The 12,688-nt window shown below is 42.8% G+C and overlaps 3 protein-coding genes across 3 annotated transcripts; 1 reads left to right on the top strand and 2 right to left on the bottom strand.

The window, feature by feature from the left end:
* Positions 1-226: 226 nt before the first annotated feature.
* On the bottom strand, positions 227-5,470 carry LOC134061791 (NADH-cytochrome b5 reductase 3). Its single transcript, XM_062517586.1, has 9 exons — positions 5,359-5,470; positions 4,679-4,804; positions 4,301-4,373; positions 3,760-3,866; positions 3,172-3,301; positions 2,931-3,014; positions 2,753-2,838; positions 2,283-2,382; positions 227-1,901 (listed from the first exon to the last, which is right to left on the bottom strand). Exons 1-9 carry the CDS (start codon positions 5,377-5,379, stop codon positions 1,729-1,731), a joined length of 900 nt encoding a protein of 299 aa, XP_062373570.1. The 5' UTR covers positions 5,380-5,470; the 3' UTR covers positions 227-1,728.
* A 148-nt stretch (positions 5,471-5,618) lies between these two features.
* On the top strand, positions 5,619-10,203 carry si:dkey-222f8.3 (Poly(U)-specific endoribonuclease-C-like). The gene is made up of 7 exons (XM_062517587.1): positions 5,619-5,711; positions 6,626-6,725; positions 7,226-7,337; positions 7,463-7,584; positions 7,687-7,799; positions 8,283-8,436; positions 8,869-10,203. Exons 1-7 carry the CDS (start codon positions 5,701-5,703, stop codon positions 9,124-9,126), a joined length of 870 nt encoding a protein of 289 aa, XP_062373571.1. The 5' UTR covers positions 5,619-5,700; the 3' UTR covers positions 9,127-10,203.
* Positions 10,204-11,289: 1,086 nt separating this feature from the next.
* Positions 11,290-12,352, bottom strand: tnnt2c (troponin T2c, cardiac). The gene has a single exon (XM_062517585.1). The coding sequence runs from the start codon at positions 12,350-12,352 to the stop codon at positions 11,426-11,428; it is 927 nt and encodes a 308-aa protein (XP_062373569.1). The 3' UTR covers positions 11,290-11,425.
* Between the last annotated feature and the right edge of the window lie 336 nt (positions 12,353-12,688).

The raw sequence follows: 12,688 nt of genomic DNA, 5'->3' as shown, positions 1-12,688 counted from the left end.
TATCAGTCTAAGCTATATGTACTGTGTACGAATGTTTTCTAAGTCAATAAAGTACTTTCAGAAGAAAAAATCAGGGCTTCCTTCAAAGTATTTTCATGAGTCCATGTATCTTTTCAAAAGGCATTTAGAGATCCGCACTTGATACAGAAGTCACTTTTTTTTATTTCAAGTGGTCCAGGTAATCAAGATGAGGGTAAAGATGACAGTAAAACACTGCAGATGAATCATAGTTTTTTTTTATTGGCCTCATGAATACGCTGACAACATAACTTGCGTTACAGATACATCAGTAGTCTTAATATCTGTGCATGACTTATTTGGTGAAGAGTGTGCTGACAAATTGTGAATGTAACGGTGGATAGCAGGTGTTTCACACAACATACTCAACACAGTGCATAAAGGATATGCATTCAAATAATAGTCTTCATGGCGTGTAAAGCATTTCCACGCAAACATAATTTTAGCGAGTTGTTTCCATAACACCTACAGTACGTCATACTGGAAAGGAGAATCTTGAAGAGGATGCTAAGGCACTCGTTTTCAGAACAGAAATCAGTCGAACATCTGACACTCCTGAAGGCCAGGCAAGACAATGTCTCTCACCTATTCAGATTTATTCATTTCAAATGGATGCTGAAGTATACAGAGATATATGCTTACTGATGAAGTAATGCTATGATTATTGATTACACATAATATTTGAGGCAAAATGCCAGCTGTGAAGTTGCCAAAGCCATCAGCCAATGCTCTTGTGTAATATCCTTTGCTTCCGTGTAAAAACTGAAATAACAGCATAGAACTCAAAAAGATAAAATAATAAGCCAAACATTCAGAACCAAACATCGTGGTACAAAAAGGGACAAGTAATTATAAACCTAAATGAAACAATGGGTCCATTATTTTCTGTTGCTGACAAAAATCTGAGCCGTACATAAAGATACCTACGGCTCTGACAAAAACGGCAAAAACACTCCCCCTAGTGGCCAAGCACATGAGCCTTTGCCAGGTACCCGGCAGCAGCTTCACACTGTTAAACATGTGCCTGAACAGATCCTTCATTCAGTCACACTCAGCCATAAAAGTTTCAAGTGCAAACTGAGCAGTGAGCTGGGTTTGGACCACGGATGTTTCCGTTCAATGTTTACAGGAACTGAAGGACTTTAGTCAGTAGGATTAGGGAGGAGGCAAAACAAGCACAATCAACACAGCACAATTTGTTACCGGTCAGAGCACACTGATTTTGGTCTCAATATGTGGATATAAATGCATACTTCCTCATCAAACAGCAATCATGCAAAATTCATTCTGCTTCCTTCCTAAAAATATTCAGACACATCAATCATAATTATGTTGTTGCCGTTTCTGTTGTCTATAGCATAACGCTGAGATCAAACTCCTCATATTGTGTCTTGACAAGACTTGACAAGACACAGTCCCCCCCCCCCCCCCCCCCTACATAACTTAATCGTCTTTACAGCCTTAGAGATGCATATACACTGTTCTGACAGTTTTGGCACTGTTTGCTAAAGGAACAAGAATGTTCTTAAGTAGACATCGCTCAGGCATAAATACAGGTTGAATTTTGCATGATAGCTTTACAATGACCAACTTCCCAAAGCAGCGGGTGCAGCCTATCTAGTCTGCTTGACCACACGTGCGCTCTTATCAAGCGCGAGGGTCAGACTCCCAGTCTGGCCGGCCACCTGACCCCTCCCTCTTTGTGTACATCTAGAAGGTGAAGCGGCTGCTGTCCGCGTGGCCCACCTTCTTCAGGTTGGGGACGCAGGCGTACTCGATCATGGGAGGCGGGCCGCACATCAGGATGATGGTGTCGTCGCCCGGAGGTGGCAGATGATCCCGCACCATCTCCTCACTGATGAAGCCTTGGCTGTACGTCCAGTCTGATGACCCCCCCAAGAGACGATATATGAGAGAGAGGGAGAGAGAGAGAGAGAGAGAGAGAGAGAGAGAGAGAGAGAGAGAGAGAGAGAGAGAGAGAGAGAGAGAGAGAGAGAGAGAGAGAGAGAGAGAGAGAGAGAGAGAGAGAGAGAGAGAGAGAGATGATTTACGCAAGTTACAAAAAAAGAGGATAATCAGTCATCGGACAACGCCTTGATCTCATTGCTTCACAGTGTAGGAAATACTTTCATTCCGAGACAATATTGAGAAATGTTTAAATATAATACAGCTGTTTCATCACAGAGGAGGTTTTCATTTCAGAATATCCTCCGAGGGGAGATGCTGATGGGCCAAAGATCATGATGAAGAAACTCAGATTTTACCCTCGTTAGCTCTATCCACAGTGAACCACAGGTTGAATCGGGATGGGTGGTTGGCCAATACTTCCTCAAGCTCAGGTCGAAGGAGAATGTCTTTTTCAGTCTGAGGAAAAACAGGCAAAGGACCTATCAGTGTATATGAACTAAAATTATGATAATTATAACAATACTTAACAACACTTTTCCACACATAACCTGGGAGTTATAAAAAAGTTGGAAAAATGTGTGCATACGTATATGATTTTGAGGTTTTGTATGCATAATATTTGCAGATTGCTGCTCCACATCCATTCACAATTGTGTGATTTGCTAGGCAGGTTACACAAAGATTGGATTTGGACAAAATGTCGTATCAACAGAAATCACCAACAAAAAGGCCAAAGCAACATGATCGCTTTAAGTACAGTACCTACCCGAGAGCTTTATCTACTGTATACATTTACATTACATTTTTAAGGAGGATGTAGCTTTACCTGGTTGGCAAAAAGCAAATGACAAACTGTCTGGTCCTTGGGGTCTTTCATCACAGCCCGGATGATCTGCAACATCGGTGTGATGCCTGAAACAAACGAACATCAGCTTCTTCAACCAACCATCAAACTTCACTAAACCTGTAGCCACCATCTTCTAAAATGGAGTTCACAAGCTCACCTGTTCCACCAGCAATCATGCCCACATGCTTGGCCTTCACTATGCTAGCCGGGCTCTTCTTGTCAGGTTTGATAGCAAACTCTCCTGAGGATAAGGACAAGTGACTTTGGTCAGTGAGTACGTCTCTCTTTCTCTGTTTATTTCACAGAGATATTGACAAATATTCCTGAGGATATAATACTGCAAAGAGTAACATTTTCGTCATCATACTGACAAATCCTTTCCCAGCACCGTAACAGACCTTTTCCCGTGTATGTTAACAGCCCGGAGGGCCCTCTGAAATCAATAGTCTCGCCGATGCGCAAGCTCTCCAAGTACTGACTCATCTTGCCTCCCTCGGGGAACTTTGGGTGCACGTTCTTATAGTAGATCTACATGTGGAGCAAGACAACAACATTGAAGAGAAACAAAAGCACCCCAGGCTGCTCATCAAGTAAAAAAAAAAAGAAAACATGCAAAGATCAAAAGACACACGTTTCATTTCAGATGTACAGTACTCATTGCTCTAAGTGAGAGTTTACTTCCTTCTTTCTTGGTGTCAAATGAAGTGCTAAAACTCGATCACACTGATCATATCTAAGCATGTGCACTGCCGCCTACATGGATCCACCAAAGCCATCCAGGGTGCCTCTCATTTGGTGTTTTATACACCCTCCCTTCCTTCCTCGATCCTCGTCCTCATTGATCTAGATGAAGAATGATGGGGCGGCAACAATGGGATAGTCTATCCAGTGTTCGTTATAGATCAGTGGGAACGCCCCTCGAGGACCGAGCATCGAGGATCGAGGAGAGTGTTTGAGAGCCACCCCCAGTGTTAATCATGCTTTACCTTGACCACCAGGTCGACAAATCCCACGTCATCGTCACTGGATACGGGAGTGTAAGGCCTCACCACCAGCTTGCCATCGACCTTGGCTGACAGATAGATATGTTGTCCTGGAAACAAGACAAACATGGCACTGATCAATCGATTGATCGATCAATACATACCACCAGTACAGCTGTAGAGCTAAATGGCAAATATGTCCGCGAGCAATTCCATCATCTATTGGATTGTTTTGATAGCATTCCTCCTGAGAATTAACGTTTGCATGACAAAAATGAGAGAGAGAGAGAGAGAGAGAGAGAGAGAGAAGTATAGTCTTCATAAAAACACTGCACATTTCAGTCTGTCACATTAAGCCTTCAATAAGGAGTGATCAGAAATACATTAACTTCACATTATCAGGGACATGCAAGTTAGGGAGTTGATAAGTCTAACTGGTCAATTTAACCTTACCAGTTCAGCAAGAAAGGAGATGTCTGTAACTGACACACTATAGCATGCATTGTCATCATCAGAAAATATTTGAGACTCCGACCGAACTCACCAATGGGTAGACCCAAGACTTCATCTGGGGAGCTAAGGGCAAAGCGGAATTTTCGAGTGTCATGGCTGATGATCTAAGATAAACGATTTAAGAAGAACTGATGTCAACAGTTTACAAAACACTTTTTCATTTGGTTAGTCATGAATACAAAAACAACATTGGACATAGAGACATCCTCAGTAAAAAGTAAAAGTATCCTCATGTTTCATACAAAATAAAAAAGCACACTAAATAAGAATGCTCTAAGGCCAACATATATCTATATATCGATATATAATCTATATATCAAACGAAACTGTAGGCCAAGGCTATGTGACACAGTGTTAACAGGAATTTGACATTTCGGCAGCACTGTAACATTACTGGATAAGCTCTCACCTCCTTATCTATTAATTTCAATGCGTATTTGATGTTTGGATCTTTCAGAGTAATGGCAGGCTTTTTCTTTCCGAACAGAAGACTGAAGATCAAGTTGCGGATTCTGTCAACGACTCCGCATATTAACTGAAAATGTAAAACATGTCACTGTCAGTAACACCCACAAGTGTTTTTCTCAAAACAGTCATGTCCTGTCCGGTCATGTCTAACATCATGTTATCAAAACATACAATGTTCTAACACACACACACTAGCAGCTACACAAAAACATGCGTACAATTATTTCCATAAAGGCACGTTTTGTAGCGAATTAACAGGTTGTTTGTTCATTCAATCAGTCAAAAATGCCCAGCTATCAAGTCTTTAATTTGTGCTCTAATCCCGTGCCATTAGTTAATACTTTGAACAGTATGCCAGTTATTTATATCCCTGAATAGATGTTTTCCTTCGGTTTACAGAAGCTATCTGACTTAAATCTTGGGCAGTTCATTTTCAAGTTTTGCTGCGACAGCATGCTAGCTAAGGTAAGTTAGCTAAGTAACATCAATGGCTTGACAGTTAGCCTACTAATGCACACGGGTTCTGTGGCAAACACTTTACATTGTAGCAACAACTAGCTATAGCTGACAATCAAGATGAACGATTTAAACTTCTATTTAGCATGCACGGGCATAACTCACGCCAATAATTTGTGAGAGCATCTTGATGTAATATACTCCTTCAATGCACTGACTAGTCTCTCTTCCTGAAGTCTGTTTCAGCCACGCCTTCAGAACTGGCTCCTCTCCAACCAGTAAAGGAAGCGAAGCACCGCCTCCTCTTTTCGAGGCTACCCCAATGAGAGATTGGTTTGTTTAATTCAGGGCGGGCGTAGGGTGATCACATCATTGTCATTGGTTTAAAATGGGAGAGGGTATTTTGATGGACAGTTCCTCTATAATAGTAAAACGCGTACTGTTATCAATTTTATGCAGCTCTAAACTTGGCTACGTCTTTGAGGAAGTGAGAACTTAACCGTAATAATGGCTTATAGGTGAGATTTTCTCTAGATTGCTTTTTGTCATTTGTGTCATTGTCCTTCTGGGGTACATTTATGAGTAATGTAGCCTAAAGTAGAGTAAGATTATGGGGGATATGAAGTTTTCTAAAGACTTCATGGAATATGCTTCCGAGATGTTATTTGGTATTGTTGCCGCGAAAGGCAACTGTCGCCTATTTGGCTATTGCTGGAAAAAAATAACCCATTATTGTTCATTCTGATGGTATTTGTGAATGTTGCTCTTAGTAGCTAACCGTTTTTTTTTTTTTTTTACAACCTGTAGGCGATTGTTTAGGCTATACACATGAAACGCGTCTTGTGTCTGTATTTACAGACACACCACGCGCTCTCACAGAATTAGGCCTAATTGTCTTGGAACCTGTTGCTGAATAAAACTTCTCCTAAACAAGATAATATACCAACATTGATACCTTGAGCTTTCTTCCATTAATTATTTTTAATTAAGGGAGAAGTAGAGATTGCATACATTTCCTTTGTAGTTGAGTCATGCCGTCATAAGATCTTTTTCCTGTTCCCTAGACACAATATTTTGAATAACAATGCTAGGTGATGGCTCTGCAGTTTTAGAAATCCCTCTGCCTATGGCTTCTCACCAAAGTTATAAAACAGGGAGCAGAGTCCAGCATAAAAGATTTGTGCATGGGTTAAAACATAAGAAAAAACGAGCCATCTGCTGTCACTAGATCTGCCATCATTGTAAATTGTTTGCAACACTCATTGTCAGATTTTTACTGTCATGATCTATTTGTCTTGAACATTTAACAGCCTATCTGTTGATGACATCTCTTATATAATCAGCAACACTTGTGTAGATCCAATCACATGTTTGTTGTTATCTTAGGCTATTCACTCAGTCTGAATGTTGTTTTTATTATGTGCCAATGTAGTCAAAGTGTGAATGAAGAGATATCTGATGTCTTGAATGAGCTGTGGAGGCTGGATACTAACCGTCTCAAGCCTGGGAAGGATTACGCCATCTCAACACAGGTAAGCACTGACTGGTAGTATTACTCATTTTATGGGGCAATAGTAATGCTGTCCTTTTTTTCTCTCAGATGCAAAAACTTCCATTGTTTTGTCAAGATAGTCTCCTAGACAACTTCCACAGCAATGTTTTACAATAATAAACTTCCAAAATTTGAATAGATGTTAAAGCATGTAAAGTTTGCATAGATATTTCACAGCCTTTTAGTGAAGTGTGTTATAAAGAGAGCAATCATCTGCAGCCTAATGTAAGAATCCAAAAGTGAACATTTGAATGAATGTTATAAACGATGTTTAAACGAAAGCAGTGTCATGTGCTTTGGCATGTTATTTGTCAGGTAAAAGTTCAAATATATCGAACAGATATTTTATTCATTTTTGTAACATGATGCAGCAACCCATGGGTTTTGAATGAATCACTTTGATACTAAGACTACCATTTGATGTCAGGGGCGTCTATAAATGAAGATGTGGCGCTATTGTGATGTTTGTTGTGTGCTTAGGGAAGAGCAGGCTATGTGGCCCATGGGAGTAACCAGGCCAGAGACAGAGCAAGAGAGCCACTGTTCTCATTCGTAGATGAGGACAAGCTGAGGACCATTGAGACTTATGCTCGTAAGCACATTAATGCTCAAGGAGATATTTTTCATTAGAAGACAAATTTGCAGTCCTAAAGTCATGCATTTCATTATGTGCATTAATGTTAATGTAGTCTTCTAAATGCATATTAATGGCTACAGACTTCATCAACCTCCTGGACAACTATGAGATGTCCACGGGTGTAGCAGAGACTGTCACCTCGCAGGAGATGATGGAGAACCATCTCTTTCTGGATGCTGTCCTTCAAACTGAGGTCATGAAGGTATAGTACAGGTGTCTTGCTTTTTTCTTAAATCCAGTAACACTGCATGGATTCGGTCAAATATTGTGCTAAGTGACTGACTCCAGTATTTTGTGTTTACAGTGTGCCCACAGATACTTGGTCAGGAAGGGACAAGCCTCTTCAGATGCTGCGCAGTTCAAGAAACAGCTGTTTGACATTTGGTTTCGCCTCTACCATCGAGACAGAAGTGGCGGGTGGGTTCCTTTCGTAGTCTCTTTGATCCTTTGTGTTTGCGAGGGCTTTGTTGTTGTTGTCTCCCTCATTGTTTGAAAATGCACAATTCTGTGGTGTCTTAGCGGCGCAACATGTCATTCTGTCGCTTAAATTGTACTTCAGAAGTGCACTGCACTCACACAAAAATACTGTTTTGTAGTAAACAGGAAACCATCTGGCAACAGTCCTAAGAAATAAAACTGCTATATGCATACTTGTCACTAGGTTGCACTGTACACATACCGTTACCTTTGCAAGTTTGCTACAGTCAGGACATTGTGCATGCCCATAGGACAAATAGACCTGTTTCCATTGTTCTTTCAAGCTTTCTTTTTGTAATAGAAGAAGTATAAAGCACAGAGACCTACTTTATACTATACTATATAAATGCTGAAATGTAAGAAGCGCGTGTTGTTTCCAACTCACTTTCACACCCCCCCTTTCTTAATTTGCTCTGTACACAGGCAGGATTCCTGCGGGTTTGAGCATGTGTTTGTCGGAGAGACCAAGCACGGGAAGGAGATCATGGGTCTGCATAACTGGGTCCAGTTTTACTTGCAGGAGAAACATGGCCACGTTGACTACAAGGGCTATAAAGCCAGGGGCAATAAGGACACAGTGAGTACTCATTAGGCCAGGTGTTGCACGCAACAGCAGTGTCTCTAATCTTAGATGATATATAGTTGTTCCGCTCCGCAGGCTCAGTGTGTGTGTGTGTGTGTGTGTGTGTGTGTGTGTGTGTGTGTGTGTGTGTGTGTGTGTGTGTGTGTGTGTGTGTGTGTGTGTGTGTGTGTGTGTGTGTGTGTGTGTGTGTGTGTGTGTGAGCGTGTCTATCCACTGGCTATGTGTCTTAATAGTCCGACAGCTGGGGTCACTTATGTGCCATACTATTTCATTGATGTAGCCTATGTGTGTGCACAGCACACATATGGAAAGCAGATCTTGCTGAATGGCTCTGCTAGAGACTGTAATGTGTGCTGCGTACAGTGTGTTCTTCTTGTGCTCTGTGCGGTCATTTAGCCACTTTGCTTGTGCTTCCTCTCCACGCAGCCTGACGAGGACGACCATGTCCTGAACCTGCAGTTCAGCTGGAAGGGCCTGGTCAAGCCAGTGGGCAGCTCCTTCATTGGGGTCAGTCCTGAATTTGAGGTGGCTCTCTACACGCTGGTCTTCCTCGTGTCCAATGAGAAGGTCACCAAAGTGATGGTGAAGGTGGACGAGTACGTACTGGAGGTGATCGTGTGCAGGTATGGCTACTCTATTGGGACATCCTATCCCAAGATGCTCAGCAGCAATGACAGGGATTAGCATGTGGCCCCTCGGCTAAGAGCCCATCCACTAATATCGTTTTCAAAACGTTTCATTTTGTGGGTGAACCCTAAAGTACACGTGAAAACAGAAACAGAGGAAGAAAAACAACTACATCATCTGCAGAAGTTATAATAAGTAACATGGGGCAATTGAGCTGGATACTGAGTGTAGAAATAGAGAACTATTATGTCGAGGGCTGAGAACCAAAGGGGCGTAAGTGACATTTTGGTCAAAATTGAGTTATATATATCACCGGAAAGCTCTTGATGAGCTCTCTTAGCTGACAAAATTATAGAAGTAAAATATTTATAAATAGTTATTGAACAAAAAACAAAGGTCTTTAACATGTGAACATATAGAGGCAGTTAGATTTGGCTCTCCTGTAAAGTTGGTGAAATGTCACTTACGGCCCTTTGGTTCTCAGCCCTCGATGTGTCAAATATTTTGTTTGTTTGTTTGAAATTGCATTTATGCCTGAATTTACAGGCTGTCCAACATAAACACACATTATTATAACCACATCTGAAGAGCAGATGTCTCCGCTAAAACCAAGGGGCAGTTTCACTGGCCTTCTGATACTGTATGCAAACATTTGGCTTGGGAATTTGAATTGGGCTTGGGAGGCTTTATATTCTTAGCCTGATAAGTGCAAAACACTATGTGCCACTGTATGGTAGGTAAGGGATAATGGATGACACAGTGTTTGGATACCCAAACGCCTCTTAAGTAAATCCATAAATAAATAAAATGTTAATTGCACATTACATATTTGTTACTTTATGTAAGAGATGCCCAGATCAGTTGATCATTTTGTACTGTTGATACAACTGTACCTTTTGTACTTACAGTATTACATTCAATGTTATTTATCTTTCATAGTCAACATTTAGTAGCTTCCACATGATTTGATAAGTGACTTTGTTAATGGTTTTGTTTTTTAAGTTTAATTTGTTTGTGTTAATGCATGTTCATAAAACTGGAGACATTGTATTGACAAGTGAGACATTGAGGAGGAACTCTCTGAATAAAATGTGCCATAATCCTTGCAGTAAAATAGCCCCCTGGTTGTGCTTATTTTGATGTGTTCCAATGGTGTTCAATAAAGTGTTAATGTCCTACCAATTATCAATTATGAAAGAAACACTTCACACAGTCCAGTACTCTGTTCACACTGCTAAATTGGGTATAAAGTATGTTCTACACTCAATACAGTTCAAAATTCACTCCACTCATCATATTCACTTTTATAAACACACTATTACTTAACTCACTGGAGGTCATAACAAATGTGTATAAGGTTCTGCCTGCATGACCACACATTTAGACCCCTTCACCTTGCCTCTGAGCTTAACTGAGCCACATTCCTTCTTGAACTCAGCTGTCACAAACTAAACAGCCAGCGGATGGACATGCATGCCACAGTTGCCCTAATGGACGTCCACTGGACGATATGATTCAGAGGAACAGCTTCCGTGGGGAGTGAACGTGGGGGTAGCTCATGGACTGATAAAATAAGGGGATGGCACAGAAAGACTAAGGTCCTTTTATGGTTTGATGTCTGAAGTTCCAACAGTTTCTATAAATATGGCCCACTTTTAATGAATTCATGTCCCAGGAAAACTAATTGACATTACAAGTCAGTCAAGATGTCTATTTGTTTCAATACACAACAATTGATCATTTATATTAACAATTTAAATATCTTTGAAAACTGAGAGAATGTTTGTCTCAACAACAAGACTAATTAGTGTGCTTCCTCTGTCAGAAAATTATGACAACACCACTGACCAAATTAAAAACTCAGAGTACACTTAATGATAAACTCACATCACATCACAACAAACAATAGTGTTTTTTTTATTTTCTTTTTCAAACATCTGTGTTCAAACAGTGATAATAATTGTCTTTCATATGTTCCTGGAGTGAAACAGTGACATAATATACCCCGGAAGGCCAACATTTGCTTGATTTTAATAATAATACTGATGTACTGAGCATTGGTGTTCCACATCAGATTACCTATTAAAGTACATATATCAGTGATAGCTTGGTGGAAGTTACAATTGTGCAAATTTTACAACTTTCAACAACAAATGTAGGCCTGCAACAGAGTTTGTGGATCTCACAGCACATTTGTTACACGTCCATAATGGCTTGTTAGGCTTACTAATGAGACTGTACATGGGCCCAATGGAGCGAAGCCAAATCATGCAACAATGACAAACCTTTTAATCTACTCCCCAACACAGAAGCCGCCCAGAGGGGGCAAGACACAGAAGCCGCCCAGAGGGGGCGCTCACTTCCACGAGCCGGTCTTGCCCTTGGCGGCCCTGGTGGTCTTGGCTGCCTTGGAGCCCCTCTGGTGGTCACTGACGCGGTTGCGTAGCACGCTGACCTCGTACTTCTGGCTCTTGTGCCGCTCGCTCAGGTCGAACTTCTCCGAGTGCAGCTGCTGCAGCCACTCCCACAGGTCGCGGGCCTTCTCGGCCAGCTTGTCCTGGTTCAGGTGGTCGATGTTGAGCGGCCTGCGGCGCTCCAGCAGCACCTTGTTCTTCTTCTCGCGCTCCGTCATCTTCTTGCCCTTCTTCTGGTCCACCTTCTGCAGGTAGCTGCCGAAGCCTTTGTTGGAGAAGATCTTCTTCTTCTGGGCCTCCTCCTCGGCGCGGATCTTGGCGGCCTCTTCCTCGCGGCGGGCGCGCTCTTCGGCGAGGCGCGCCTGTCGCTCGCGCTCGCGTTCGGTGCGCTCGCGCTGCTGGTCGGCGCGGTCGGTGCGGCGACGCTCGATGCGGCTGCGGAGGGCCACCAGGTCGTCCTCCTCCTTCTGCCGGGTGTTGAAGTGCAGCTCGATGAGGCTCTGCAGCTCGTTGAAGTCCTTCTCCACGCGCTTGCGGTGGAGGTCGTCAAAGTCCACTTTCTCGCCGTCGGGCAGCTTGGGCGGTGCGATGTTGGGCACGTACATCTTAGCCTTGGGCTTAGAATCCTCCTCCTCGTTCTGCTCTTCCTCTGCCTCCTCTTCCTCCTGTTCTTTCTCAGGCTCCGCTTCTGGTTCCTCCTCTACCTGCTCCTCAGCCTGCTCCTCAGCTTCCTCCTCAGCCTCCTCCTCAGCCTGCTCCTCGGCCGCCTGCTCCTCCTGTCCTTCAACCTCAACCTCCTGCTCTTCCTCCTCCTTCACCTCCTCCTCAGCCTCCTCGTACTCCTCCACGATTTCCTCAGTGTCAGACATGATGTGAATCTGAACTCTGAAACAAGGAGGACAAAAAGCGGTGCTGCTTCCAGTCAGCCCTCAAACCCAGCAGTTTGGCCCAAGGAGGGGAGGAGTCCCACAGCCCTGCGGCCACAAGGCTTTTATAGGGTGCCGTCACCCATGTGACCTCAAACAGGCCCAACTTTGAGCTGCAGTGTTTGAGCTGAGGGTTTGGCGTTAGGGGGATGGTGCTGGAACAGATGGGGGCATATCTATTTTCTCCGTTGCTCGAGACTTGCCCCGTTCTCTCCCAGGACCAGCGGCCCTCGCTAGCCCCCTCAGCTCTCATTCCTTTGTCAGGGTAAGAGGGGAGAC

The sequence above is a fragment of the Sardina pilchardus genome, chromosome 17, assembly GCF_963854185.1.
Source record: "Sardina pilchardus chromosome 17, fSarPil1.1, whole genome shotgun sequence".
NCBI lineage: Eukaryota > Metazoa > Chordata > Actinopteri > Clupeiformes > Clupeidae > Sardina > Sardina pilchardus.
This window is presented reverse-complemented; position numbering and strand designations above follow the sequence as displayed.

What these genes read in the sequence shown, in the direction of transcription:
- tnnt2c (XM_062517585.1), bottom strand. Translation starts at nt 12,352, where the DNA reads ATGTCTGACACTGAGGAAATCGTGGAGGAGTACGAGGAGGCTGAGGAG.
- LOC134061791 (XM_062517586.1), bottom strand. Translation starts at nt 5,379, where the DNA reads ATGCTCTCACAAATTATTGGC. An exon ending in TGCTCTCACAAATTATTGGC is followed by an intron (nt 4,805 to 5,358) that starts GTGAGTTATGCC and finishes TTACATTTTCAG; the next exon opens with TTAATATGCGGAGTCGTTGA. An exon ending in CATGATTGCTGGTGGAACAG is followed by an intron (nt 2,839 to 2,930) that starts GTGAGCTTGTGA and finishes CGTTTGTTTCAG; the next exon opens with GCATCACACCGATGTTGCAG.
- si:dkey-222f8.3 (XM_062517587.1), top strand. An exon ending in ATTACGCCATCTCAACACAG is followed by an intron (nt 6,726 to 7,225) that starts GTAAGCACTGAC and finishes TTGTGTGCTTAG; the next exon opens with GGAAGAGCAGGCTATGTGGC. An exon ending in TTCAAACTGAGGTCATGAAG is followed by an intron (nt 7,585 to 7,686) that starts GTATAGTACAGG and finishes TTGTGTTTACAG; the next exon opens with TGTGCCCACAGATACTTGGT.